The 27,837-nt window shown below is 37.9% G+C and overlaps 4 protein-coding genes and 1 long non-coding RNA gene across 7 annotated transcripts; 1 reads left to right on the plus strand and 4 right to left on the minus strand.

Moving 5' to 3' along the window:
* Positions 1-2,723: 2,723 nt before the first annotated feature.
* LOC103929224 (transcription factor DICHOTOMA) lies at positions 2,724-4,902 on the plus strand. Of its 2 annotated transcripts, XM_048572250.1 has the most exons (2): positions 2,724-4,252; positions 4,337-4,902. In XM_048572250.1, exons 1-2 carry the CDS (start codon positions 3,196-3,198, stop codon positions 4,627-4,629), a joined length of 1,350 nt encoding a protein of 449 aa, XP_048428207.1. In that variant the 5' UTR covers positions 2,724-3,195; the 3' UTR covers positions 4,630-4,902. The 2 variants fall into 2 exon arrangements, with proteins under 2 accessions (XP_048428207.1, XP_009336654.2); XM_009338379.3 differs by having other exon boundaries at positions 2,724-4,902.
* Positions 4,903-9,178: 4,276 nt separating this feature from the next.
* Positions 9,179-12,709, minus strand: LOC103929200 (probable splicing factor YJU2B). The gene is made up of 7 exons (XM_009338356.3): positions 12,557-12,709; positions 11,889-11,951; positions 11,726-11,805; positions 10,964-11,072; positions 10,617-10,776; positions 10,174-10,337; positions 9,179-9,783 (listed from the first exon to the last, which is right to left on the minus strand). The coding sequence occupies exons 1-7, from the start codon at positions 12,557-12,559 to the stop codon at positions 9,430-9,432; spliced, it is 933 nt and encodes a 310-aa protein (XP_009336631.2). The 5' UTR covers positions 12,560-12,709; the 3' UTR covers positions 9,179-9,429.
* Positions 12,710-18,464: 5,755 nt separating this feature from the next.
* Positions 18,465-21,324, minus strand: LOC125471412. 2 transcript variants are annotated; one of them, XR_007253585.1, is made up of 3 exons: positions 21,214-21,322; positions 20,046-21,145; positions 18,465-19,393 (listed from the first exon to the last, which is right to left on the minus strand). XR_007253585.1 is itself a non-coding variant. In XM_048571741.1 (2 exons), exon 1 carries the CDS (start codon positions 20,863-20,865, stop codon positions 20,143-20,145), a length of 723 nt encoding a protein of 240 aa, XP_048427698.1. In that variant the 5' UTR covers positions 20,866-21,324; the 3' UTR covers positions 18,465-19,393; positions 20,046-20,142. The 2 variants fall into 2 exon arrangements, 1 of the variants encoding a protein (XP_048427698.1); XM_048571741.1 differs by having other exon boundaries at positions 20,046-21,324.
* Positions 21,325-21,335: 11 nt separating this feature from the next.
* On the minus strand, positions 21,336-22,667 carry LOC125471413 (PHD finger protein MALE MEIOCYTE DEATH 1-like). Its single transcript, XM_048571742.1, has 2 exons — positions 21,918-22,667; positions 21,336-21,489 (listed from the first exon to the last, which is right to left on the minus strand). Exons 1-2 carry the CDS (start codon positions 22,162-22,164, stop codon positions 21,359-21,361), a joined length of 378 nt encoding a protein of 125 aa, XP_048427699.1. The 5' UTR covers positions 22,165-22,667; the 3' UTR covers positions 21,336-21,358.
* Positions 22,668-23,504: 837 nt separating this feature from the next.
* On the minus strand, positions 23,505-25,659 carry LOC125471321. Its single transcript, XR_007253568.1, has 2 exons — positions 25,254-25,659; positions 23,505-25,076 (listed from the first exon to the last, which is right to left on the minus strand). It is a non-coding gene; the product is annotated as an uncharacterized LOC125471321 (long non-coding RNA).
* Positions 25,660-27,837: the final 2,178 nt, after the last annotated feature.

The following is a 27,837-nucleotide window of genomic DNA, read 5'->3' on the forward strand; positions in this document are numbered from 1 at the left end:
GAGTTGTGTTGTGTTGACGTATCATATCTAGAATTCCATAATCCATATGTGTTTTTTATTTTTTGAAGCTTATTGTCTTCGGATAATCGGATACGTACTGGTATTAGGTTATATGAATGCACAGCAAATCGGCTCGCAATGACACAATGTGTGTATATCGATCGACCTAATAATTGGCGGATGAGCAGTAGATTCTAAAACATATAGAATAGTAATCACTCAATTTTCTCTTTGTGTGTTGAGGTTTTCTAAAATAATAAATAAATAAAAATATAGAATATTAAGCACTCAATTTTCTCTTTATGCTGCATCATCTCTATGTTCAGCTTTTGGGAAACATTTTGACATGTGACCGTTTACTAATTAAACTCTTGTAAAACCAATTGTTTGTCGTTAGAAATTAACTTGGGAAAGAGATCCTTTCCGGATTCTTTCCTCCTAATATATTAAATTTAGAGATTCGGGCTATTGAAATTGAATCTAACGGCTAAAGTTATTATAACTTTTTAAATGAGTCAGATCTTCAGACTTGATAGATTAGGTGAAAGAGATTTAGAGAGGATCCCTTTCCATTAACCTGAGCCACTCTTTATGTGTGAACTAATATGTATATTTGTTGCGTCTATTATTTTTACAGTAAATTTGCACTTACGGTTTTTTATTTGTGGTAACCATATAAGAGTTTAATCATTTTGACTGTCTATACAAATTATCTCTAGATCAATGTAATGGTCAATAGAGAAATTTACCCAAGTAAAATCCATTGTAACCATTCTTAATTAGTAATGAAATCGTTATCGCTTATGTTAAAAAAAAAAAAAAACTTGAGCCACTTGATCATAATGATCATCCCCATTAAATTGTGACAAGGACTCGCCGGTCCCTTTGTTCTTTAGAAAGAAAAAAAAGAACCATAAGTTGAAAAATAAAGAGTGAACTACTAGAATATGGAGCGAAAGGCCAGATATAAATTTGCCACAGATCAATATTGGTAGTGCTATCTACACATTTATTTTTATTTCTCACACATCTTGGTTAATTTTCGGTGTAGTGCTATCCACACTCATTTTTACTTCTCACACACCTCTCTCAATTTTCAACTGTAGGACCGAATGAATTGAAGATGTACGGTAAAAATTTAATAAAGGTATATAGAAGGTAAAGATAATTGTGTGAATAGCACTATCATGAGATATTTATGCCTTTTGTGGTTTTGGTTTTCAATGATAAATTAGACATAAATAAAAGATGTTCTTTGATAACTTGTAGGAAGTTTTCTACCAACGCTATGGTCTTCTTAAACTCCGGAATTCTTCCTGCTTTGTAGTACTTTAAGTGCTCCCATCTAAAATACTTAGACAATCATTCAAATCCAAAAAACATTTGTATTGCACCACTTCAAATTGGAGAACTTTTTTTGTGGGTCAGAACATGCCCGGTACATCAAGTGTCAAATCACTTGTATTATGACATTTGATGTGCGGAATTCTATTTTCGTCACCCAAAAATCTCTCTTAAATTAAGGTAATATTCTTATAAAACATGTCTATTCAGTTGCCCCTTTTACAAGCTCCATACCGAAACTCCTCCCTCCTGCCTTCTATTTAAATTGTCTTCGTTTTGAAAAACTTCCAACAAAACGTATAGTAGACGCGCGTGGTGTTTGAGAATAATTTGAAGACCAACGAGGGATCATATCCATATATATGCATGTGTGATCGAAACTAGCTAGGATATTATCTCACTGGTATATTATTTAAGTGAAGTGTGGAAGCAGAAAGACCAATATTATTGTTTTAATATTGAAAAGAATATTGTGTATATATAGATGTTGAATCGAGTCAGAGAATGATAGGGACATTTGGTAAGCCAGTCAAAGCAAGCGTTGCCTTCCATGGTGGTAATCAAAAGCAGCTGGCCCTAAATATTGTACAAGACCTGTAGCCTATGGCCCTCTATAGCCTATAACCTCTCGTCTCCCTGTGTTACACTGTTACATTTATCATATAATTGTCCTCTCCTCCATCGATCTCTTTCTCTTCCTCTCTCACTCTTTCCAGGGCACCTATACATGTAGGCGGTCAGTTTCTAGCCCTCTAAAAATTCCGTAGAGATGTGAATAAGTTTTTCAAAGAATGTCATATAATCAAGAGAGTAGCTTATATAAAACGTAATTAACAACTTACACACATTACAGGATCGAATGTCATATAATCAAGAGAGTAGCTTATATAAAACGTAATTAACAACTTACACACATTACAGGATCGAATATTGATTGATTAATTACTACACACCTCTTCCTTTCTTTCTTTATTCTTTCTCATAAAAAACAAAATAATGAATTATATTCACACACAAACACAAAAGATTGGCACGATGAAAATGTTGCTCTTTTATAATCGAAAAGTCATGGATTTGAATTGTAGGAACATCCTCTTTACAAAACAAGAGTTAAGCTGCATACGATAAACGTTCTTCTGACTCTTATAAAGCAAATTACCTTATTAGCACACAAACACAGAGGGTTGTGAAAAAGGATAGCTAGGTTCGGTCGCTTTCTTGCTCTCACCCCTGCACTCACCCACGTGATGTGTCACCATTCACTTACATGTTCAAATTAGGACCCAAGAGATATCATCAGTTGCACGACTAGCTAGATGTCTATCTTATATATACATGTATATAGCTTTACCTAGCTATCTCACTTATGTGTACTCTTCTCTCCGTCCCTCGTGCTCTTTCTATATTTCGTATCCACTCACTCTCTTTCTTTCTTTCTTTCTTTTGCAACCCGGTACTACTACTGTGGAGTACGGTGACATTTTCTTGCTTGAATATGTAATAATGGTGAAGCAAAAACCAGTTTCCAGGTCTTGGTTCAGCTCTACACTAGCAACAAAGCACCGCCATCGCCCTCATCAGACTCTGCACTTTGTGTTTTCTTTATAGCTCTTCATAACTAGTTGCGTCCTTTTCCTTTAAGGCTCTCTTATACATGTAGAAGAACAGTAACCCTCCAGCCAGGGCATCCACATAGTAGTCGATTTATTTCTTGCCCTTTCTCTTTACTACTATTGTTTGTGTTGTTTTTCCGGCGGTCAAAACAGCACCGAATTAAAAGAGACGTCATGCATCATCACAATCTTTAGGGTTTTGTGGAGCTAAAGAATTGTCATATACAATTATATATCCATGTTTCCTTCTAGCAGCACCACTAGTAATTCCCAGCTACCTTTTCTATGTGATGACAGCCACACAAATGGTATTATTGATGATTTTCATCAAAACCCTAATTCAATATCATCACATGGTGGCCATCATCAATACTATTCACAGTACTACTACTCTGATGACCAGCAGCAGCAGCAGGCACCTGATTTTCTTGAACACGATGGAATGCTCTTGAGCTACTTGCTATCTCAGCAGCAGCTCTTGATTGACAACTCCAGTACTACTAATGTAGCAACGCATTCCAACCATATTCGAGCTCACAGTAGCGCTAAAATAAGCATTGTGGATTCAAATTCAAACAAAACAATGGAGTTGATCAACCATGCCGACCAGATCACTGTCATCCCGGCTGCAGATTCACAGATTAAGAAAAATAATGTGAAGATGAATGGAGAAGGAGGTGGAGAGAAAAAGGCAAAATTTGCTCGAAAGAGAGCGAGTGGGAAAAAAGACAGACACAGCAAGATCTACACAGCTCAAGGTCCAAGAGACCGGAGAATGAGGCTGTCCCTCCAAATTGCCCGGAAGTTCTTTGATCTTCAAGACATGTTGGGGTTTGACAAAGCCAGCAAAACAATTGAGTGGCTTTTCACAAAGTCAAAGACCGCCATCAAGGACCTCAAGCAGCACCTCCTCGTCTCACCCAAGGAGGATTACAGCAGCACAAATGGCGGTGCAACTGCAAAGGTGAATTCATCAGAGAGTACTACCGGTGATGTCGCATCGAAAATTATGGAGCCAAATAGTAGTGCTGCAAAAGGTGACATTTCTGTTGGGTTGGCTAGGGAGAAAAAGAACAGGAAGTTATCCGTGGTTGCAAGGGAATCGAGGATGGAGGCAAGAGCAAGGGCAAGAGAGAGAACAAGGGAGAAGTTGATGAGGATCAGAGGGTTTGATCAAGATCATCAGAGTACAAAGCAAAGCCATAAGCATCAAGAACAACAAAACCCTAATGAATTGTTTGAAACAGCTGGAATGATGAATTCCATGATGATGAGCATGAATCGTCCTAACGATGGTCAGAAAATTGTGGGCAGAACAAGTAGTAGTTGTGGTGGTGCAGAAAGCTCGTTTCTGAATTTTGCTTTTTCGCAACATGCAGAGGCAAGTGGAGCAAATTCTGAGGACTGTGATTTTCCAGGGAATTGGGGAGCAATCAACAACACCAAGAATATTATTACAGGTAACGTGCTGCAAGTAGTGCAAAACCCTACCTCATACCCAAAACAACAGAACCCTAGCTCAATTTTCGGGACCGGTACTCAAGAGCAAAACCCTAATTCAATTTTCCTCAACACCTTAGCCAAGGCTCAAGACCAAAACTCCACTACCTCTTCAAATTTTGAGATCAATTCAAATATTAGTACTTTGCAGCCCCTGTTTACTGGAAATTAACGAATCTTCTTCCACCTTCTCCTCCTCCTGCTGCTGCTATATATAGCTAATTATCAAGCTCAGTATCCGAATATATTCACTGGTAATTTGTGTTGTAGTGGATTGCTATCTTCGACAGTGCGAGAAAAATGTTTTCAGGCATCTCTCTAAACTTTATTCGAATGTATTGTTAGAAAATGTAATTTGAAGATGTCGTAATTTCTTGAATTTATAAAAACATTTGTGCAATACAGTGTCAGGTACTATAATAATTTGATTGGAGATTTTATGTTATGCTAGCATCGTTGTGATTTTATATTTTCTGATCATCGTCGTTACTTTCCGTAATATAACTGAAATAGTTATGCTAGCATATATAGTACATCTTCGATCATTGATCATTTAGGAAAATAGTGTTGCAGTAATTCAGTTTTTCCCTAAAATTGCAAGGGAAGACAATCACATAGACATATAAAATAAAACTGGAAAATAAGAGTAAACTTTACTATATGCATGCCACATTTCAAATATTCTTTTGCTTTGGATATGTATTTCTCTATGTAGCAAACCTGCAGCTAATAACAATCATTAGGATGATCATAGGCATCATATTCCTTTCCCAGCTCATTGATCTCCTATTAAGTATATAACCTAACCCACGCACAGAGACAGCATCTAAAAACCATAATCTTATCGGAGAGAATTTATAAACATAGTAGATGGTGCTCTCCGCTTGGACGGAGCCATGCCATGATGACGGTTTTTCTCACATACACGGTATAAGAGCCTACTGTCTGTAATTCCAGGTAATAATGAAAACATCTTGATTAGTTTCTTTTTCTTTTTTCCTAGTAGCTAAGTTCCATTCATATAGTTTATCTCTCTATTTTATCAAGTTTAAGGTCCATAGAAGCTTTTATTGTGTTTCTGAGAATGCTTTTAGGCCAACTAATATAACATGTCAGCCTGACTTTGGTTGCATATGTTTAATTTTACAGTGCTGCAAATTCCAAGGAATTCAGTATATATATTGTCTGTTTATGCTAACTTCCTTGTTTTGTTTGTGGCTAGTCTAGGTTGAAAAGCATATTACATATGTGTTTGTGTATGTTCTATGAATTACCATAAATTACGTGCCTAGCTACTCATATATTTCTTTTGTCTGTGTTTCAAGCTTTCAAAAGGTATAAATTTCATTCATTCATTTTCATGACCTAGGTATTCTAGGAATACTTAAACTGTTATACAAATTGTGGTATGCTATATCTCCTACAAATTAAATTTTTAGTAGATACTGATTTAGGTGAAAGAAAGTATCTCACCATCACACATTGAAGAAGTCTGCATATTACTATGTGTGGCCCTTGATGATGAGCACAATTACATTTTTTAGTATCATTTCTTCTTGGAACTTTTATATTTTTACGCTTGAACTTATCTAGTGCAGTTAAATGATAATTTGGATCCTTCATATTTCACTGAATGATCACCATATGCACATGATGTCTGTGTGTTTTTGTATCTCTGGAAAGCTTACTTTCAGAGTCCTAAATATAATTGTTGTTTCCTATAGTCTAGCCAGTACAAGCACGCACACAGAGAGTGTCCGTAAAAAAATCAGTTGAAATCCACAGAGAGAATTGATGCTAAATTCTCTTGAGATGATCCACTAATCTGTGGAATTTCATGTATGCCTGTGTTTTCCACTTTGGATGTTAAATTCTCTTTTTTCTGGTGATCCTGAATTTTATAATATTCTTAACTTTCAGTTCATCATGTACCCCAAACTAATGAATGTCAAGGGAGGGGTTAGAATATTCTATTTTCAATTTTCTCTCACCTCCTTTTTCTAGCTAATCACCATTTTGGATCTTGATCTTTCTTGTCATAATTTAGCTTTCAGATTCCTGACCTACCATGAATTAAACTTGCATCTTTTCCAAAGCTAATCTTATTGAAACCCTCTGAGATCCTTTATGTTACTTATCACCTTTCTTTGTTTTATAGGAAGTGATTTTTACACACTATTTTTTTCTTCATACACATCTATGTTTATTTTTGGTCTTCAAATTAAAGGAACCAAAGGAGAATTAATCAAAGCGATAACAAGAAGTAATGCTGTACAAAAAGGAGAACAATGTTTACGGAAATCACATCCCTACAATGAATTTGTATTGTGCAACTTTGTGACAATATTGAGTGCTTACGGGTCATTAGTTCTACTGCCTAGACTCGCCCCTAGCTATATACTACCTACTATGGTCTATGGGTCAGGACATAAGAATTTTACCCCCTAAGCCAACATGTTACTTGGCTCTAGTTTTGACTGCTTTTTCGTTCAATCCACTTAAAAACCCAGCTGCCTTAACTGCTACTACTTCTTTCATTCAGAGCTACTACTGCATCTGCAGCATTAATCGATGACAAATCGAAGACAATAAAGCTCACAAAAGTAATGGAGGTAACTGTTACTCTAGTCTCTCTTCAGCAACCTAAACGGTATACAGTATATTTTTCCTCTATTTTTTTTTAATTAAGAAGAAATAAAAAAACTTACATCACTAGTTACAATGGTGTTGGTATTGCAGAATCACTGACATTTTCACTGCTGAAACTCATTCACAAAAAGTTAGAATGAAGATAAATAAGTTGTTTTAAAGTCTTGACGGAATTTAATCATCTGTTAACAGTTAACACGTCTTTACTTGTATTCTTCAAAGAAAAAAACATAATTATGTTCTCGTATATATAATTATATATCATCAGGATTACATGATATATATGAGATCAGCAACCCAAAAACTTGTGCGTTTTTTTACAAATCAGAACTCTGATTAATTCTCATTCTGATTGGAAAATTGGCCAAAATGATCATTTTTCAAATCTCAATTGATGAAATAATGAGCTTTTAGTATGTCATGGATACCTGATCTTTGTATCGCCAAATTTTTTCATCACTCTCGTGGATATTTAGTTTTGATTAGTTCAACAACTGGGATTTGAAGCAAATTCCCATTCTTAATTTCTCACATGCATTTCTCTTGCTAAATCTATTTCCAAGAAGACAAATAGAATCATAGGATTAAATATCTGTTCTGTTGTATAACAATACAACCAGTATAGAGTTGTAACAAAAACAGACAAATATATAAATCCAATAATCAAATTTTAAGAGTACGTAGCATATAGAATGAACTAAAACATTAACATCCAAGAAAGACATATACTGACCTATCTACAAAACTTGCAGCGCTCTCTTTGCCCCATCAAAATCAGGCAGTTTCTCCATCTCCCAACTAATCAAGCAAACGCCATGAGCCTAAAACAAAAAATGACCACAGTGAAAGAGACTGTTCTTATATATAATCATCTACCTGCACAGATTCAGCTACACTTAAAACGAAACCCAAATCTGTCTCTTACATACAAAGTCTGCGTATATATGTATAGAGAGCGAGAGAAAAGAACCCCAATAGACGGCTTTGTAGGTGGAGGAGCCTGTCTTTTAGCGTACGTACGTTATGATTTTTCGGCCATCGATCTCTTTTTCTGCAAATTATATAGGGCATGCCCTTATCCAAAGGATTTTTATTTTAAAAACGAGGATTAGTTGTGAGGTCACTCTATATTGAACTTCAATGATCCAAATTGTTATTTTTTTAAGTTGCACTTCATATATAATTCTGCAAAATATCAATCACAACAAAAATGTTCGAGGCTCTATTAAGTTCAAAAAATTTAACGAACATTATGTTCTAAGATAAAGGGTGTGTGATATATGGTTCGTTTATATCTAGGACTGGATTTGGTTTTTGTCAAAACTCAGCAGTTTGCGTGATCTTATTGCAGTGTTTGGTAGACTTTAGGCCCGTGCAGGCTGTACGGACCCAAAAGAAAGGGCAAAAGATCTTGGCTTACCAACCGCACACAATGACAATTTTATACACAATTAATTATACTGTATTTTTTTGTATTTGTCTTTCTTTTTCCTTTCTGCATATATATAGTTGCGTGTGTGTATATATATATATCTAGAGAAGAGCACTGAGGTTGAGTTGTTGTGAACAGTGAAGAGCTGGCTATATAATTGCTCTGCCAGAGTTGTAGTGCACCAAACCATGGTTGTGTTTCTCTTTTACTACAACTTACAGAAGCAGAAAATGCTTTTAATTTCTTGTGCACATTTCTTAATGCAAGCAAATTAAAGTTACCTTAGATCGCGATGATTAAAGTCAATTTTGCCTTTTTACAAACGATTCCTGTACAGGAACTGCAGCTTATGCCAACTGAACAATCAACAACAATGCATGCATGCACGAACACCTCGATCGATGATCGCTGGATTAATTTTCAGAGCATCTTTTTGGTTAAGCTCTGACTTTTTGAGCACCTCATCGAAGATTGCCAAGGCAACGTTCCGTTTGCAAGTGATTATGGGAGCGTGGGAATCACTTTTCTAAAGAAAAACACACGAGAGGTGCTTTTTCATTAATCACCTAAGTAAGTTACCAATAACTTTGCGGAGAAGCATCACTCCTCACGTGAGAAACGAATTATCAATCACACCGCCTTAAAATGGGAATTTATGCATCATTAGGCATTTCATTACCTGAAATATGATTATTTACAACACCAGAAACACACACATAGCGTACTGAAACTGAATCAGATCTCGTGCACAGAGGAGAATAACGAAGGACGGGAACATGGTAACAAGAAAAACTAAAAAGAATCTGAGAAGAGGACATTCACATTTTACACTCAGTTGCCTATATCGACCGGGAAAAACCAAAAGTAGGGATTACATATGGTGTTCGATGACTAGAAGCGTCTCACTGTGACTGACATTCCATTTTGCCTGCCTGAAGAAACCGCATTCTGAGACCATGATGATGGCTTGAATCCCCCTGTAAGTAAGTTGGATGCAGCAGCAGCACTTATCCTTCTTCTCTTGGATTGTAGTTCCAAACTCTTCTTAGAAGTCCCAGATACGCCAGGAAAAATTGAAGCCGCATTGATTAGTGCTCGCTTATCCTTCCTATTTTTTTCAAACTTGGAAACGAACTTCACACGCGACGCAGCACCAGCATCCTCCTCTGCCACTGGAAGCAGTCGTAAACCGAGACCCATCTTCCTGGAAGCAGCCTCTTCTTCGGCAACTCTTTTCTTTTGAGACTGAAATAAAACAATAGTAAACAGTGAGGGAACCCTTTATGTAATGCCAAATTCAACACTCAAGCTCAGTTCATTCTCAATTGAGAGGCAGAAAATGATGCAAGAAGAGAATAATTTTTTTTTATATATATATATATATATATTACACGCACACTGAGAAGAGAGATTTCTAATCATATTTCATCATATCTAAATAGTTTATAAGGAAATATGGGTAGGGCAGACTAAAAACTTCTAATTATCTCTCCATGTCTACATTTTTCATCACTCTGTTATATAAACTGTAAAGGAGAAGTGAAAAGTAATAATTTTGACTTTTCTAATATCAAACAATGCATCTGTGTGAGAAAAACATTTAAGTGAAGAACTAAAAATGATCAGGTGACATACTCTAAGTTTGGCTCTGAGGGCCTTGTTGAGGGAATAGTCATCTAAATGCCTGTCATCAGAAATTCTCTGTAGGCGAACAAGTAATGGCTCGGCTTCTTTCTTCTTTTGCAAATCCTCTTCTTGGTGTTCAAGACGATAAAATGGATCCGCAAGCTTTCCTCTTTCTGGAGAACAAAAAATTAATTTTGTTATGAGAGCAGAAAAGGAAACATCAAAATAAAGCAACAAGTGGTCCAAATCTCAAGTAGACTAATTCAACCTTTTGATCACACAACTGAAATTAACAAAGAGGGATGAAAGGACTCCATTCACACCCTTCATTTTACTTCCTTTTTTGGTTGAGTTCAAGTTACTTAATTGGAGTACAACAAGCTTAATCTATTTCAATGAGGCATTATAAAAGTCACAAAAGAAACACCATTTGCAGCGACTTCTAAACCAACCTTCATCAGCAGGAAGTTCAAAGGTTTCCGCATCCTCAACGTCAAATTCCTCATTCTTTTGCGTGGCCCCACTAATAATCACATACTGGCAATTCTTCGGATCTGTCTGAATAACAATCTCTTGTTTGCAGCATGGAGACTTCATGGTAAAGCTCCATATCTGGCATGAAATAAAACCTTGATTTTTAATAAATGCATTATAACTAAAACCGGTAAGAAAGAATGACAAAGAAGAAAGGCAGGCATGCTAAAAAAATGAAGACACGGATTTCTATTGATCAAGGGGTAGCAAAACTAATAGTAGCCAATTTAATTCTGAATATAAAAGTACCGGTTGGAAAGTATACCTTTGTAGAGTAGTAATTTCCAACTTGCTTTTTTTCTGCATTAAAACGAACACCCTTCGCAATCATAGAATTGCAACCACCGCACCATATATGGTAAGGCATCTCGAACCTGAATGCATAACAATCAATATATCAGAATGACGCACATATGATTGCCAGGATTTCATTAAATTTCCCATTTTCCACCCAAACTATATCATTCAGCCTAGTTTGCAAGAAAAAGCACATAACTGCAAATGCTTAAAGTGGAGTACAGTAAAAACCACAGTTTTCATATACATGTGTGTGTCCATACATATTACAAACAGTGAAACAGTAAGCACTATCCAAGAAAAAAACTTCCAAATAGATTAATGCCTACAAACTATAATATACCAACAGAAGTAAAACGAAGTAAAGTGAGCAGTAAAACAAAGTAACTAAGTTTCCATGTTCCATTTAGGGCTTATCAGAGCCATAAATAGAAAATGACATAAGTGAAACTATCATCGCACAAATCAAATCACTTACAAAACTACAACAAAAAGGAAAGAGTAATTCAGTTGGTTAATAAGGCTTTAATCTCACAATAGATATCGCACATGATCTTCTCACTGGGGAACAGTTTAGTAAGATAATAACAAAGAAGCAAAAAAAGCCCATTATTAGCTATTCCACAGTAGTCACTCAACCACATTAAAACTTTCCATTAAAAAAAATGCTTCCTGAGACACATTTAGACCGTCTAACAAACACATCACATATATGAGTTTGACTTGTTACCTTATAATCAGAATCCCCTGGTCCAATTTCCTTGCTCTCTCCCTCAGAGCATGTTGACCGTTGAACTTGTTCAAGGAGCCCTGAAGCAAAAATCAACATTAGAACTCCATAAACCAACCACCCCACCATGACATATTCTAACAGGAGTACAACAGAAGCATACCTTCTTTGGCGACCATTCTGGGGGATAATAAAAGTTGTCTGCCCTAGCAGCTGCAAGTGTAGACTGCAGAGAACCAGGTAAAACATTTAGCAGATAGAACAAATCTACAAGCAGAAAGAAAAAAAATCCTAAATATTACTACGAAAATACAATTGTCAAAATACAAAAGATTCATCTCATGCCCAAGTATTTGTAACCATTGTTTCATAACGATCAATTACATTAGAAAAAATAACATTCCAAATTTTCTTTGGTGAAGAACTATATGTTTGATTTATCTCCTCTACATTTAAATATCGAAATAGCATCAGCACAAAATCCTTTTGAGCTCATTGGGTCACCTAAAATCTTAGACGAGCAACATTATCGATCAATTTTTAAACTTTCAATAATCACAATCGAAAGCAGAATCAAATCTGTGCACAATTAAAAATTAAAATCCAAACACTCCAAAAATTGGATATATTGAACGTGAAAATTCAAACTTTATAGCCCTCATCTTACATAGAAAACTTCGTTTGACAATAAATTAACAAAATTCAGATCTATTAACTCGAATATGAAACGCGTCTAATCCGATATCAAAACCCTAATATTGCAATAGCTTCAAGAACGAATAGGAAACCCTAATTTAATTGAAATTGATGAAAAGAGATGAATTTGCATACCATTTTCTCCTTCTGGAATTGCTACTTGTTCACCGGAGTTTTTCCGATCAATCAACCAGTCCGCTCGATTCAATCGTTCTGTTGAAGTTTTGGTTCACGAAATTTTTTTATGCCCTTTTTTCTGAGTCGGTTCTCAATTTTCCCTATTGGACAAAGACGACGTCGTATTACTGTTTCCGGGCCCTGCTTTTTCTTGTCATTCGCAATGCTACAAGAATATAGAAACCCAATATCGTCTCGGCTCATGGCCCATAAAAGATCGTCACACACATCCAATCACTAACTAGATTTTAAATTTAGGCCTTTATTTCTCTTTTAGAGAATGAATGAAAAGCTTAATCCAATTACATATATCTAATCCGGCTTTAGATTTAAATTAACGTAATGAAATTTAGAACAATGGTACGTTACACTGAGTAATCTTCAGCTTGATTTGCTGCTATATGCAATACACACATCACGAAATTCAACAGAGTAAATTAGAAGACGGCACAATCCAAATGGCAGATGGATTATTAATGATTTGAAAAATTAGAGAATAGTTTCTTGTGATGTTCTCGTCCTGTAAATTGAAGATGCCCATGTCACTTGGTTCGTTGTAGTAAAAAAAAACTTGGGTTCGTCCACAATTTCTTTCAAATCATCCATGTAGCAAATGCATTTCGGTCGGCACCCCAGATGGTCTGAAGCCAATGCAGACATGAATGGTTATCACCAACAAAAACAGCCTCACCTCCAACGCTTTTTACCTCAACCTGCTCAACAGTGGCTCCGTCCCCTCATTGAACACCAACTTGTAAACCTGAAAGCTTTCAGTCCGGTACTCCTTGGCCTCCTTTTTCAAAAATCTTCGAACATGCAGTAGGTCTCCTTTAATTGATTCCACAAGATATCCCTTACTCGCGAATCGACTATGGTTATCTGTACGAACCTTTGCTTCTAGCGGCCTGCTTTCAACCCCGTAGACTTGGCTTTTATAAATTATAGCATCACAGCTCTCTTGGTTGTCAATGTATGTCCAACTCTTTTGTCGCTCTTCAAAGAAAGCCAACCTACGACTTCTGTCGTAGATTGCTACACTGCATATTTACTGTCTTGATAATTCATATCAGGAGCACCCTAACCTTTGGAAACCAATCATTGAAATAGATGGGACCAGAAGGATCGGCATTGGGATCATCCAAGGGAGGAAGAAGATGTTGAAGTAGTCAAAGTTAGAGTTCCTTTGTTCCAGGGTTTACACCTGGATGTGCTAATAACCCTCCTATACTTGAGGGACAAGTTGTTTATTTTGATTTCAATCTAGTCAGTTACCACGATTTTAGGACCTGTACAATCGTGGATAGTTATCTCTCTTTCTTGTTTGTTGTAAGGCTATTTAAGAGCCAAGTTATTTGACTTCAATAATACATCCATTCTCCCAGTTTTCTAGTGCAGTTAGGTTTTCACGTTCACAAAACCTTCGACTATCTCAGTTAGTTCCAACATCTGGTATCAGAGCCCCACCACGGGGCCTGACCAAACCTGCAACAAAGTAACTAGCGTGAAGGAACAAAGCCATGACATCTGAAAGCAGTTTTGTGCAACCTGCCATTCCTAGGTTTGATGGGCATTATGATCACTGGAGTATGCTAATGGAAAACTTTTTACGTTCCAAGGAGTATTGGAACTTGGTGGAGACAGGAATCACTGCAGTAGCAGAAGGAGCCGAGTCAAGCGAATCACAGAAAAAGGTAATCGAAGATCAAAAGCTGAAAGACTTGAAGTGCAAGAACTACTTGTTTCAGGCTATTGACCGTTCGATCTTAGAGACAATTTTGAAGAAGGACACCTCGAAGGATATCTGGGATTCTTTGAAACAGAAATACCAAGGAACAGCACGTGTAAAACGTGCCCAATTGCAGGCTCTTCGAAAAGAATTTGAAGTACTGCACATGAAGGCTGGAGAGTCGGTCAACGAGTATTTTGGAAGAACCCTCATCATTGCTAACAAGATGAGGATTCATGGAGAGCACATGCAAGATGTGATGATCATTGAGAAGATCTTGAGATCTATGGTTCCAAAATATGACTACGTCGTATGTTCTATTGAGGAATCCAATGATTTGGATACTTTGTCCATCGATGAGCTTCAAAGTAGTCTCTTGGTGCATGAACAAAGAATTAGCCGTCATGTAGTTGTGGAGGAACAAGCATTGCAAGTCACTTATGGAGCCCAACCAGGAGGAAGAGGTGGAGGACGAAGCAACTACCGTGGAAGAGGAAGAGGAAGGGGCAGATTAGGGTTCGACAAAGCAACCCTAGAATGTTATAACTGTCATGAACTCGGGCATTTTCAGTGGGAGTGCCCAAAGAAAGCAAAGGATCAACAGGCAAATTATGCAGAGACGAAAGAAGAGATGCTATTGATGGCATATGTTGATTACACAAAAGCTGAAACTGAGCACATTTGGTTCCTCGATTCTGGGTGCAGCAACCATATGTGTAGCAAGAGGGACTTATTTATTGATTTCGACAGCAGTTTCAAAGAATCAGTCAAGATGGGAAATGATTCAAGTCTTATTGTGCAAGGCAAAGGAACAGTCCGAGTAGAGGTGAATGAGATAGTTCACGTAATCACCAGTGTTTTCTATATACCAGAACTGAAGAACAATCTGCTAAGTATTGGGCAGCTGCAAGAAAAGGGGCTCACTGTGCTTATCCAACAAGGAAAATGCAAGATTTTTCATCCTGAGAAAGGTCTGATCATTGAAACTAAAATGACTCAGAATAGAATGTTTGTTGTGTTAGCTCACTGCCCACCATCAAGAGAGACAAAGTGCTTCTCTTCTCTGACCACAGATCAGGCAACTCTTTGGCATCGACGATATGGGCACCTCAGCTGGAATGGACTCAAAATACTCCAGCAAAAAAGGATGGTTGAAGGGTTACCACAATTCAAAGCCATTCAACAAGTTTGTGAAGGTTGTCTGGTAGGAAGACAGCATCGTGATCCATTCCCAAAGGAAAGCACTTGGAGGGCTTCTAAAAGACTTCAGTTGGTGCATGCTGACATTTGTGGACCGATTAATCCAATCTCGAACAGCAACAAAAGGTATCTCATCACTTTCATTGATGATTTTAGCAGAAAAACTTGGGTTTATTTCTTGGCAGAGAAGTCAGAAGCTTTTGCTACTTTCAAAAGCTACAAAGCTAGAGTGGAAAAAGCAACTGGGGTCTTCATTCAAAGTCTAAGAACCGATCGAGGTGGTGAGTTCACATCACAAGAATTCACAAACTTCTGCAATGAAAATGGGATATACAGACAATTGATTGCTGCATACACTCCCCAGCAAAACGGTGTCGCAGAGAGGAAAAATCGCACCATTATGAATATGGTACGAAGTATGTTGTCAGAGAAGCACATCCCTAAAACCTTTTGGCCTGAAGCCGTGAATTGGACCGTGCATGTGCTGAACAGAAGTCCTACTCTTGCTGTGAGGAGCAAGACACCTGAAGAGGCATGGAACGAAAGAAGACCCTCAGTGGAGCATTTCAGAGTATTTGGATGTATATCACATGTCCACGTACCAGACAATAAGCGAGTGAAGCTCGATTCAAAAAGTTTCAAGTGCATTTTCCTTGGGGTCAGCGAAGAGTCAAAAGCCTATAGACTGTTCGATCCTATTTCAAAGAAGATAATTATCAGTAGAGATGTGGTCTTTGAAGAAGATCAAGAATGGAGTTGGGATGATAACCATCAGCAGGCCATATTAGCTGACTTAGAATGGGAAGTCGATGAAGAAGCAAGTTCAGAAGAAGAAAGCAATGAAGATGAATCTGAGGTGATTGAAGAACTAGAAGGAAATAGGGGTGACAGCAGCAATATTTTTGAAGGAGATGCCTCAAATGTCGATGTCTCAAACGTCGACAACTCACTTCCAGATGGACGAACACGAAGACCACCTGCATGGATGAGTGACTATGAGACTGGTCAAGGTCTCTCTGACGAAGAAGAGGTGAATATAGCTCATCTAGCGTTACTTATTCATAGTGATCCAATGACATATGAAGAGGCAGTGAAAAGTGAGAAATGGAGGCATGCAATGGATCAAGAAATTGAGGCGATAGAGAGGAACGAGACATGGGAACTAACTGATCTGCCAGCAGGAGGAAGAACGGTTGGAGTTAAATGGATTTTCAAAACGAAACTCAATGAGCATGGGAAGGTAGACAAGTATAAGGCGCGACTAGTTGCTAAGGGGTACAGTCAACAATATGGAGTGGATTATGCAGAAGTCTTTGCACCAGTGGCTCGCCTGGACACAATTTGTATAGTGCTCTCTCTTGCTGCACAGAAAAGTTGGTCAATCTATCAACTTGACGTTAAATCAGCCTTTCTCCATGGAGATATTACAGAAGAAGTGTTTGTTGATCAACCTACAGGTTATGAACAAAAGGGAGAAGAATCCAAAGTCTATCGACTCAAGAAAGCATTGTATGGACTCAAGCAAGCTCCCCGAGCTTGGTATAGTCGCATAGAATCATACTTTGTCAAGGAAGGCTTCAACAAATGCCCCTACGAGCACACTTTGTTCACTAAAACAACAAATGGAGGTAAAATATTGATTGTGTGTTTGTACGTAGATGATCTTATATTTACGGGTAATGATGAAGCTATGATTCTACAATTTAAGAAGTCTATGATGGTCGAATTCGACATGACTGATCTTGGCAAAATGAGGTACTTTCTGGGAATTGAAGTGCTACAGAAGGAAGATGGAATTTTCATAAGTCAACGAAAGTATGCTCAAGAAGTTCTTGAAAGATTCAACATGGGACAGTGCAACTCGGTGCAAAATCCAATGATTCCTGGTTTCAAGCTTACAAAGGATGAAGAAGGAGTAAGGGTCGATGATACTTTTTACAAGCAGATGGTAGGAAGTCTCATGTATCTAACAGCCACTCGGCCTGATTTGATGTTTGTTGTAAGTCTCATCAGTAGGTACATGGAACGTCCCACTGAGTCTCATATGATGGCAGCTAAAAGGATTCTAAGATATGTGAAGGGAACAACTAGTTTTGGAATGTTTTATAGGAAGGGAGGAGATGCAGAACTCTTTGGTTACACGGACAGCGACTATGCCGGGGATCAGGATGACAGAAAGAGTACTTCAGGTTATGTCTTTATGATAAATTCAAGTGCAGTGTCGTGGTCTTCTAAGAAACAGCCAGTGGTTACTCTTTCTACCACAGAAGCTGAGTTTATCGCTGCTGCATCAAGTGCTTGTCAGGTTGTTTGGCTAAGGAGAATTCTGAAAAGTTTAAGTCATGCGCAGAATGATTCTACGGTGGTGTATTGTGACAACATTTCAACTATCAAACTCTCGAAGAATCCAGTAATGCATGGTCGCAGCAAGCACATAGACATTCGTTTTCATTTTCTTCGTGATCTAGTCAATGATGGAGTGGTGGAACTGAAACAGTGCTCTACCCAGGAGCAAATCGCAGATATCATGACTAAACCAATGAAGTTCGAAGCTTTTGCAAGGATTCGAGAAGCAATGGGAGTCTGCGAACACCCTGGATTAAGCTGAATTTCACTGGTATTCAGCTTAAGGGAGGATGTTGAAGTAGTCAAAGTTAGAGTTCCTTTGTTCCAGGGTTTACACCTGGATGTGCTAATAACCCTCCTATACTTGAGGGACAAGTTGTTTATTTTGATTTCAATCTAGTCAGTTACCACGATTTTAGGACCTGTACAATCGTGGATAGTTATCTCTCTTTCTTGTTTGTTGTAAGGCTATTTAAGAGCCAAGTTATTTGACTTCAATAATACATCCATTCTCCCAGTTTTCTAGTGCAGTTAGGTTTTCACGTTCACAAAACCTTCGACTATCTCAGTTAGTTCCAACAGAAGAATGGGAGCCACTGCTTTTCTGAAAGGGTTCATGAGAGTCACTTACAATCGAAGTTTGTCTAGTTCATCTACTGAGACGAGCTAGCCTTGGTTGGAGCTACAACACCTTTTACTCCAAGGCACTGATAACAAAACATTTTTGTACACTTTTCCTTCAAAAACGTTGTACAGCGCTCGCTTTCCATGTGGAACGGAGTATCCCTCTCCTTTGATATATCTTAAACGTGGAGGGATCATCAGCAAGGGAAGTACCTTACGCCAACTTTTTGTTGTATCTTTGTATTATTGAGCAAAAGCATGCCAATCCTTTCAAATAACAGCGAAGCGAATAAGGAAAACCTGCTCCAACAGCTTATCCATAATCAAAACGAGAGCGGGAGAGGTAAGGTTTGCCCAGTTGGCAGATGAGCAGTGACGACGACGTTTGGAGGAAGCACCCACGTTCTCTGTCTCCCATTCGCCAGATGAGCGACCCCGACGGCGTTTCAAGGTAGCTCCCGTGTTCTTCCTCTCCCTACAGTCGGTAGAGGGGAGACGACAACGCTTTGAGACAGCACCCATGTTCTCCCTCTCCCGGTCGGCAGACGAGGGACGAGGACGTTTCAAGGTAGCACTAGCATCCATGTTTTTTTCGATAAAACGAACTTCCGGACCTAATTAAATAGTGTTTCGGAATCAGAAAATGGGAAGAAATTCGTATAGCAATACTAATTGATGCGAGATAACATGAAATAAAATATAAAACAATAATCTCCCACAAAAGAGGAAATAACCAAGCGCAATAAGTACATAAATGTTGAAATATTAATGTTAATGTATTAATATTGCTTGGTGTATAAGAGAAGACAGGTTAATGCTTTGAAATCCGGTCGGCAGATGAGGGACGACGAAGTTTCAAGGTAGCACTAGCACCCATATTCCTTCGATCAACGAACTTCCTGACCTAATTAAAAAAAACTATCAGAAAGAATAAGAGAAGAGGAAATACATGGGATAAAAGAAATTCCAAAGAGTGCACGCAATTCAGAGATGAATTTCTATGAGAATTTGAAGGAGAGAGAGGGATTGAAGGAGATCGAGCGAGAAGAAAAAGTTTGAGTTTTGGTTTTCAACATTTATTATGCCCTTTTTCAGCACACAATATTTCCTATGGACATAAAACAACGTGCTGCCTTTTATTTTATTTTTTTCACGATCTTAGGAGAATATGGAAACCCAATGTCGTATGGGTCCAAGACCAATAAAAAAATCGTCACACAAATCCAATAACTTGTACGAGATTTTAAATTAAATCCATATTGTCAAATTCTTAGATGATTCAACAGTTTGTGTCAAGACACCATGCAATTCTTATGATTTTGGTGTAAGAAAGTGAATAACATGAATTTATATTTATCAACATCACACAATTTTCAAGGTTTGATTTAGCATGATTGAAATGTATGAACTTCGTTTTTATAGTGAAGGAGGTAAAGATTATAAACTCGCGCATACTTCCCAATCACTTATTTGTTAGCCTTTTTTTCTTCGAATGATAATGGCAAGGGGATTCAAATATAGAATTAATTACTTAAGTTATAAACTCTTTACCTTGTGATATAAGATATTGGAGCGAACTAAAAGTTAACCATAGTTGCATGCCCTTTGCGTTGAAGATGTTGGACAATTCAAAGCGTTCTTTTATGAATTAGTAACTGTGCTTTAGTCCCTTATGTGCAGTTTCCTTCAAATCTCCAATAGTTGCATCACCTGGAACAAAAACCACTATGTCTCCAATTGGCGACTCCCTTTCCTCTTGGATTTTGTTGGAGTGATGCTCATCCCTCCAATCAATGTTTGGCCATGGAATTTGACATATGAATGTCAATGGCAAAGATTCCCCTTGTGCAGCAATGTCAAATTCTTTCAAAATTTTTTTACAATTCTGTATAATTTGAACACACTCCTTTACTTTCTTTACTTTTCCGTTTAAGTCCGCTCCGGGTAATCCCTCCATCTTCACATAAGAGTCATAGATATGTTTTATATCATTGCATGCACGATTGAATATTTGTCCTTCCCATGGTACCTCTTTCAGCTGCAAATGATAAACATCCCTACCATTGTCGTCCTTTGTGATTGTACAGGCAAAAATGTGATGTTCATCAACCACCCCGTTGTCTAGGTTGGACAACACGACAGTAGCCCCTACTGATGGCCTGTTAGCTTGCTTGTTTGCTCGAGCCACGTCAACCGCTGCTTCCCGTAAAACTTTTCGGGGCATCGGAGGAGCACCATTACCTAGTATCTCCTTGAAATGATTCACCGCTATGCGGATTTTGTCAGCTTTGCATTTGCTATTGTCCTTGAGCTCCTTTATGTCATCAACATTCCTGCTATTCCTCTTCATATTTTCTGCCTCATGAATCATCCCAACAAGATGGGAGAGAAGATCTTTGAGCGTTCAAAAGTCCCAGTATCACAAAAGTAATGCTTGCAACTGGTAGCCAAAGAAGGACTCGGCCATCTTTGAAAGCTCTAGTGACCCAATGTGGTTCAGTGAATCAACGTATGCAAAGCGACTGATCCCGTAGCTTCCACGATAAAACTTGTATCTCCACTTGGCAAACCACGAATGTCCTCAAGCAACTCCGAATAACAATCAAAGATCCATCCCAGCTTTCATAGAATTGTCTTTAACACAGATTGCTCTGCAGGAATGTTCACATTCTAATTACATAAATAATTACATTCCCAAGATGAGTTTTCGCAATAATACCTGGTTCCTAAGAAGAGTACATTCTGTCCCACAAGTCCATAATCTCAGTGCCACTAAAATGAGCAGAGCCCGCATCATGTCCCCTTATGCCCAATAAATGACCGTAACGATCAGAGCCCTTATGCCCAATAAATGACCGTAACGATCAGAGCGAATCAACCCATACATGATGGTTCTGCAGATCAAGCACACAATTCTGTATAGGGTTATTCCAACCCTCTTCCGGCGGAATGATCACATGGTATGATCGGTTGCACAGGAGATGCTTGCTCCAACCTATATATACAACCATAACCAATTAACGAACTGAACCCATGTATAAACAGATCCTAACAATCTACGAGTCCATGATGTGCCAGTGAACAAGACATACATCCAAAAATTTAAACTCAAGATACACAATCATCAACTACTAGAATGCAGGATAGAGAATTGATGAAAAAAGTAGGCAAACAAATCAACATGTATACAATCTTTATCAAAAGATTGATGGATCAAAACAAACTACCATTTCATAATTAAACGTAAGGAAAAATTAATCAAGAAAGATTAAAATTTTCATCGAAATGTTCTACAGGCCATACAATATATTCAGATGTTTCAAGACTCCAAGCGTATTGAACAGCAGCGAATCTTTTATTTATTAAAACAGAGACAAACAATGAATCTTATTTACTCGAGCACCGCAAGTTAGTTTGTGTCACCTGTTATCCGGCAATGGTCACAAGTCGGTCGTTTGGACAGTTTCTTCACATCTTCTTCAGTGATGTAGAGGGGGACCGTAACACATTGTCCCTTCACTGTAAGCTGCCTCCGCCAAACATTCATGCCATGCAGAAACTCACCAAGATTATCGAATTCTTGAACGAATTCCAAAATGTTGTCGCGGAATGCTCCCAAGAATCGATGAGGGCCACTGCAAAAGTTACTAAAAGGGTGTGTGGTTGACATAGGTGTTTCAAGATCTATATCAGAATAGACTATGTGCGTTCTTAGAGTAAGTACTTTCGTTGAGGAAGAAAGAAACTAAACTGAAATTGTTGGTTGTGTTGTGTTTGACGATACAGAAGAAGCCGAGACTGGGTAATTACATTTTGTACGTACGCTCTCTCTATATATATATGCATCAATATCTGAGCAAGTCCTCATTAGCAAAGGCAAAAAGCACACCAAATCAAGTAAGTAAATCTAAACTAGAAAACACTACATACAAACTTCGCCAAAACTTGATTTAATTTACTGTGTTGTTATCATACTCGTAGACTTATAGCATAAGCAATATCTATTTTCTTTTATTTCCCTTTTCCCCTCTTTTTCTATTTTTTTAAGGTTGTCTAACCGAAGGGGCTACATTAAATTTAAAGAACTTTAACGAAAAATTTCTGGTATTGTTCACTTTAACGAAAACCACATTTTTAAACTAAAAAGTCAATTATGTTACTATTCACTTTACCCTTTATTTTGTCCTTATCGTTAAAACTCAAAGTTTTCAAATCATTTTCACTAATTATTTTTAAAATTTATTGTTCTTCAAGAAATTATTTTTAATAAATTGTGTCATGCTCATGTAATATAAAGGGTAAAGTGAATAATACCATAATTGACTTTTTAATGTAACAATATGGTTTTTCGTTAAAGCTCCCTTAAAAAAAAAAAAATGAATAGTAATTTTTTATTAAACTGAATAATATTTAAAATTTTTCGTTAAAATTTCATAAAAAAAGGGTTCAAAGTATCCATCGCATGCCTGGCAATGAGCCTCCCCCTTGAAAGAGTTCAGCCCCACCGGTTAACTAAGAGGAGGTTCGTGCTGCCTCTAATCCCGAAACTGGACCGACTGACCCTTTCATCTATTTGCTGGCCTGTGACTAAGGCATAGGCGGATTCCGTGCTCAGTGCAATTAACCTCTTGAAAGGCTTGAGAGCTCTGATATGGGCTATCAAGTTCAAGACCCTACCCTTTACGGGGTAATTTCTCCTTTTTGTTTTGGTACTTTTAGGGTAGCGCAATTCCTTAAGCCATCGACTTTCTTAGAGCTGTAGCAACTGGGTCAGCTAACATATTTGTTTGTGAGCGATTTACGTACTTTGATTACTAATCTAACGAGTGCATTCCCGGTACAGATGGACACCACTAAATTTTATTTACAGAGTGTTTAAAGCACACTGAAGTCCATAGATTATTTTTGGGTGAAAAATGAGAATTTCACACAAGTTAATTACCACCGGGGTCATTCATAATCAAACCAAATAAGAACCTAGCTTGCTACTTAAACCTGAAAACTAGCAGGTAGGGAACAATGTGACATTTAGATTTAAATTAAGGGAGGTTTATAGAAATTTAGAACAATGCAACGTTAATTAGAGCTGCAACAAATACACAGCTAGACTTTTGCTTAATTTGCAGCAACATGCAATAGGTGTAACACGGGAAACGGGAAGTCAGCAGAATCCGTTAGACGGTGGCACAATCCAAAAGGCAGCTGGATTATTAGTAATGCTCCGAGGACTTGAAGAGTAGTGTCTTGCGATGGTCTCATCCTCTAAATTGAAGATGCCCATGTCACTTGGTCCTTTGTAATTAAAATACGTCGGTTTGCCCGCAACCTCTTCCAAATCATCGGTGTAATATATGCAATTTGGTTGAAGCCCGGGACGGTCTGAAGCCAATACAGACATTGAATAGTTGTCACCCACAAATATGGCCTCACCTCCAATGCTTTTTACCTCAACTTGCTCCACAGCGGATTCGTCCTTCCCCTTGAACACCAACTTGTAAACATGGAAGCCTTCAGTCCAGAACTCTTTGGCCTCCTCTTTCAAAAATCTTCGAACATGCAATAGGTCTCCATTAGTCGATTCCACAAGATATCCCTTAATTGCGAATCGACTATGGTTAGGTGTAAGAACCTTTGCTTTTGGCGGCTTGCTATTAAAGTTGAATGACCAAATCGCTCCGATCGTCCAACTCCGTAGACTTGGCTTTTATAAATTATAGCATCACTGAGATAGTTCTCTTGGTTGTCGATGTAAGTCCACCTCTTTTGTCCCTCTTCAAAGAAAGCCAACCTATGATCACTATCATCACTTATTCTGTCGTAGATTGCTAAAACAGCATATTTACTGTCTCGATTATTCATAACAGGCTCACCGTGTAAGATTACCTTTGGGAACCAACCATAGAAATAGAAGGAACCAGCATTGGGGTTATCCAAGGGAGGGAGAAGAACGGGAGCCACTGCTTTTCTGAAAGGGTTCATGAGAGTCACGGACAATCGAAGTTTGTCTAGTGCATCTACTGAGACGAGCCAGCCTTGGTTGGAGCCACAACACCTTTTACTCCAAGGCACTGATAACAAAACATTTTTATACACCTTTCCATCGGAGACCCTGTACAGTTCTCGCTTATCCCTTTCCTTTGGTATATCTTAAAAGTGGACGGATCATAAGCATGGGAAGTGACATACCACAACGTTTTGTTGTATCCTTATATTCTTGAGCAAAAGCATGCCAATCCTTGCAAACAACAGCAAAGCGGACAAGGTCAACCTGCTCCAACAGCTTATCCGTAATCAAAACGAGAGCGGGAGAGGGAAGGCTTGCCCAGTTGGCAGATGAGCACTGACGACGACGTTTGGAGGAAGCACCCACGTTCTCTGTCTCCCATTCGCCAGATGAGCGACCGCGACGGCGTTTCAAGGTAGCTCACGTGTTCTTTCTCTCCCTACAGTCGGCAGAGAGGAGACGACAACGCTTTGAGGCAGCAGCCATGTTCTCCCTCTCCCGGTCGGCAGATGAGGGACGACGACGTTTCAAGGTAGCACTAGCACCCATGTTTTTTTCGATAAAACGAACTTCTGGACCTAATTAAAAACATTGTTTCGGAATCAGAAAATAGGAAGAAATTCGCATAACAAATCCTAAATGATGCGAGACACTAATCAAACCATCATCCCTACGAAAATAAAACGAAATCCTTCTAACAATATTACAAAATCAGTAGAAAAACCAGAAACTAGAATAAGAGAAAAGGAAAATACCTGGGATAAAAGAGATGAACTTCTATGTGAATTGAAGGAGAGAGAGAGAGACCCGCAGATAGAGAGGGATTGAAGGAGATCGAGAAACAGAGAATGCTTTGAACTTTTTTTATGCCTTTTTTCGGTACACAATTTTTCCTATGGGCATAATACAACGTGCTGCCTTTTATTTTTTTTTTTTTTGTTTCACAATCTTAGGAGAATATGGAAACCCAATGCCGTATGGGCCCAACCAATAAAAAATCGTCACACAAATCCAATAGCTTGTACAGGATTTTAAATTTAAATCCATATTGTCAAATTCCCAAATGATTCAACACTTTGTGTCAAAGACATCATGCAATTTTTATGATTTTGTTGTAAGAAAGTGAATAACATGAATTTATCAACATCACACAATTTTCAAAGTTTGATTTAGCATGATTGAAATCTATCAACTTTGTTTTTATTGTGAAGGAGGTAAAGAGTATAAACTTACGTCAATCACTTATTTATAAACTTGCGCATCACAAACTAGAAATACTTGGATAAAAGAGATTCCAAGAGCGCACACGAATTCAGAAATGAATTCTGAAAGGGTTTGATGGAGAGAGAGAGAGAGAGATTGAAGGAGATCGAGTTACTGTTTCTCAACCGTACTTTTATGTCATTCACAATCCTACAAGAATATGGAAACCCAAATATCCTCCAACTGATTGGATTTAAATTTAAAATTTTCCTAAATAAAGTTTTTTTTTTTTTTTATGTTTGGCTAAATTAGATTAATGGTCTCCGTGATGAGAGGGTAATCGGAAGATAGCCTGGTGAAAAAATTCAGATTTAAACTCTCGTGGTGAACTCCGTTAGGATTTAAGCCCAAAATTAACATTTTCCTCATATGTCTGTTAACCCATTCAACCTTCATAACCAAAAGAGAAAAAAAAAAACTCATTCATCCAAGGCTATGAATTTGTTCAGCACAATGATACAAAATGAGAATGTCCAACTTATAACGATACAAATAGTTCGCCGGAGGATTACAGCCACTAGCTATGGCAACTTAAAAGATTGACTGTTCAAATCCAGTCCATGTACACAAGATTTCAAATCCCTGGGTTAAATATAATGAACAGTGTGGCCGATTAAGTACTTATCACTAAGCAATTTGGAAAGCCCATAAATCCCATATCCAATGTGATCAATGATTTGAATTTCCTCATTGAATTATGTTGAACAATAAACAAAGCAAACAAAAGGGCAGATTCATTGAAATTCGAATTCATGTATTTTGAATAAGATCTCAAACTGTAAATCAGGAAGCAAGGAAGGAAGAGATGAGATGAACCGCATCGGCGGAGGAGTTATCAGCATCCATTTCGGGGCGGAGCTTGGCGTAGAGTTGGGGGATGCGGTAGACGAAGCTTGGATGAATGAGTTTTTTTCTCTTTTGGTTACGAAGGTTGAATGGGTTAACAGACAGATGAGGAAGATTTTAATTTTGTGCTTAAATCCTAACGGAGTTCAGCACGAGGGTTTAAATCCGAATTTTTTCACCACGGGAGCCATCTTCCAATTACCCTCTCATCACATGGACCATTAATCCAAGGAAGAGAAGATCTTTGAGCGTTCGAAAGTCCCTGTATTGCGAGAGTAATGCTTGCAACTAGCGGCCAAAGGAGGACTCAGCCATCTTTGAAAGCTCCAGTGACCCAATGTGGTTCAGTGTATCAACATATGTGAAGTGACTGATCTCGTAGCTTCCACGACAGAACTTGTATCCCCACTTGGCAAGCCACAAACGTCCCCAATCACTTATTTGTTAGCTTTTTTTTTTCTTTTCAAATGATAATGGCAATAGGATTCAAATATAGAAAATTAAATTAATTTACCAACATTTTAATTACTTGAGTTATAAACTCTTTACCTTATGATACAAGATATTGGAGCGAATTAAAAGTTGACTAGACACCCATTCAAGAATGGAATGATCTTGGTGAGGTGGTGCTTGGTATATGAGTGTGGCGTAAACAACTTACCCTTAAGAGGCAAGGGGTTATGGTCCCTCACATAGTTGGAGAGGATGTGAAGAAATCACCTAGACAAACGACTTGTAACTTCAAAGTGCTTTAATAATTAAATGTTCATCTGTTTTGATAAATAAATAAGATTCAGTGAATATGCTTGGACTCTCGAAACACGAGGATATATTGTTTGGCGATGAAAATTTCAATGTTTCTTGGTTAATTTTTCATTAGGTGTCATTATGACCTGGTAGATTGTTTAGATCCAATCTCTCTTTTAATAAAGATGGTATATATGTTGCTACTTTTCGTGGATTCTTTATGTTATATGTACTCTATTCTAGTGATTATTGATTGTGTATCTTGAGTTTAAATTTTTTGGATGTAAGGCACATCAGTGACTTGTAGATTGTTATGATTCTGTTTATACATGTATTCGATATGTTTAGTTAGTCGGTTAGTTAATCAATTGGTTTTGGTTGTAATTGGTTTGGGTTTGACTCATTTTGTAATATATATACATGGATTATTGGAGCAAGCATCTTCTGTGCAACCGATCATACCTATGATCATTCTGTTCGAGG

The sequence above is a fragment of a genome, unplaced genomic scaffold (genome assembly GCF_019419815.1).
Source record: "Pyrus x bretschneideri cultivar Hongxiangsu unplaced genomic scaffold, Pyrus_bretschneideri_v1 Contig6, whole genome shotgun sequence".
NCBI classification, from domain to species: Eukaryota; Viridiplantae; Streptophyta; class Magnoliopsida; order Rosales; family Rosaceae; genus Pyrus; species Pyrus x bretschneideri.

Excerpts from the sequence above, each read along its gene's own strand:
- LOC125471412 (XM_048571741.1), bottom strand. The coding sequence starts at position 20,865 with ATGATTCATGAGGCAGAAAATATGAAGAGGAATAGCAGGAATGTTGAT.
- LOC103929224 (XM_009338379.3), top strand. The coding sequence starts at position 3,196 with ATGTTTCCTTCTAGCAGCACCACTAGTAATTCCCAGCTACCTTTTCTA.
- LOC103929200 (XM_009338356.3), bottom strand. Across the intron at positions 10,338-10,616 it reads TGAACTTCCTGCTGATGAAG|AAAGAGGAAAGCTTGCGGAT; the intron begins GTTGGTTTAGAA and ends TTTGTTCTCCAG. Across the intron at positions 9,784-10,173 it reads CCCTCAGAGCCAAACTTAGA|TCTCAAAAGAAAAGAGTTGC; the intron begins GTATGTCACCTG and ends GTTTTATTTCAG.
- LOC125471413 (XM_048571742.1), bottom strand. The coding sequence starts at position 22,164 with ATGTCAACCACACACCCTTTTAGTAACTTTTGCAGTGGCCCTCATCGA. Across the intron at positions 21,490-21,917 it reads TGACCATTGCCGGATAACAG|GTTGGAGCAAGCATCTCCTG; the intron begins GTGACACAAACT and ends TTGTATATATAG.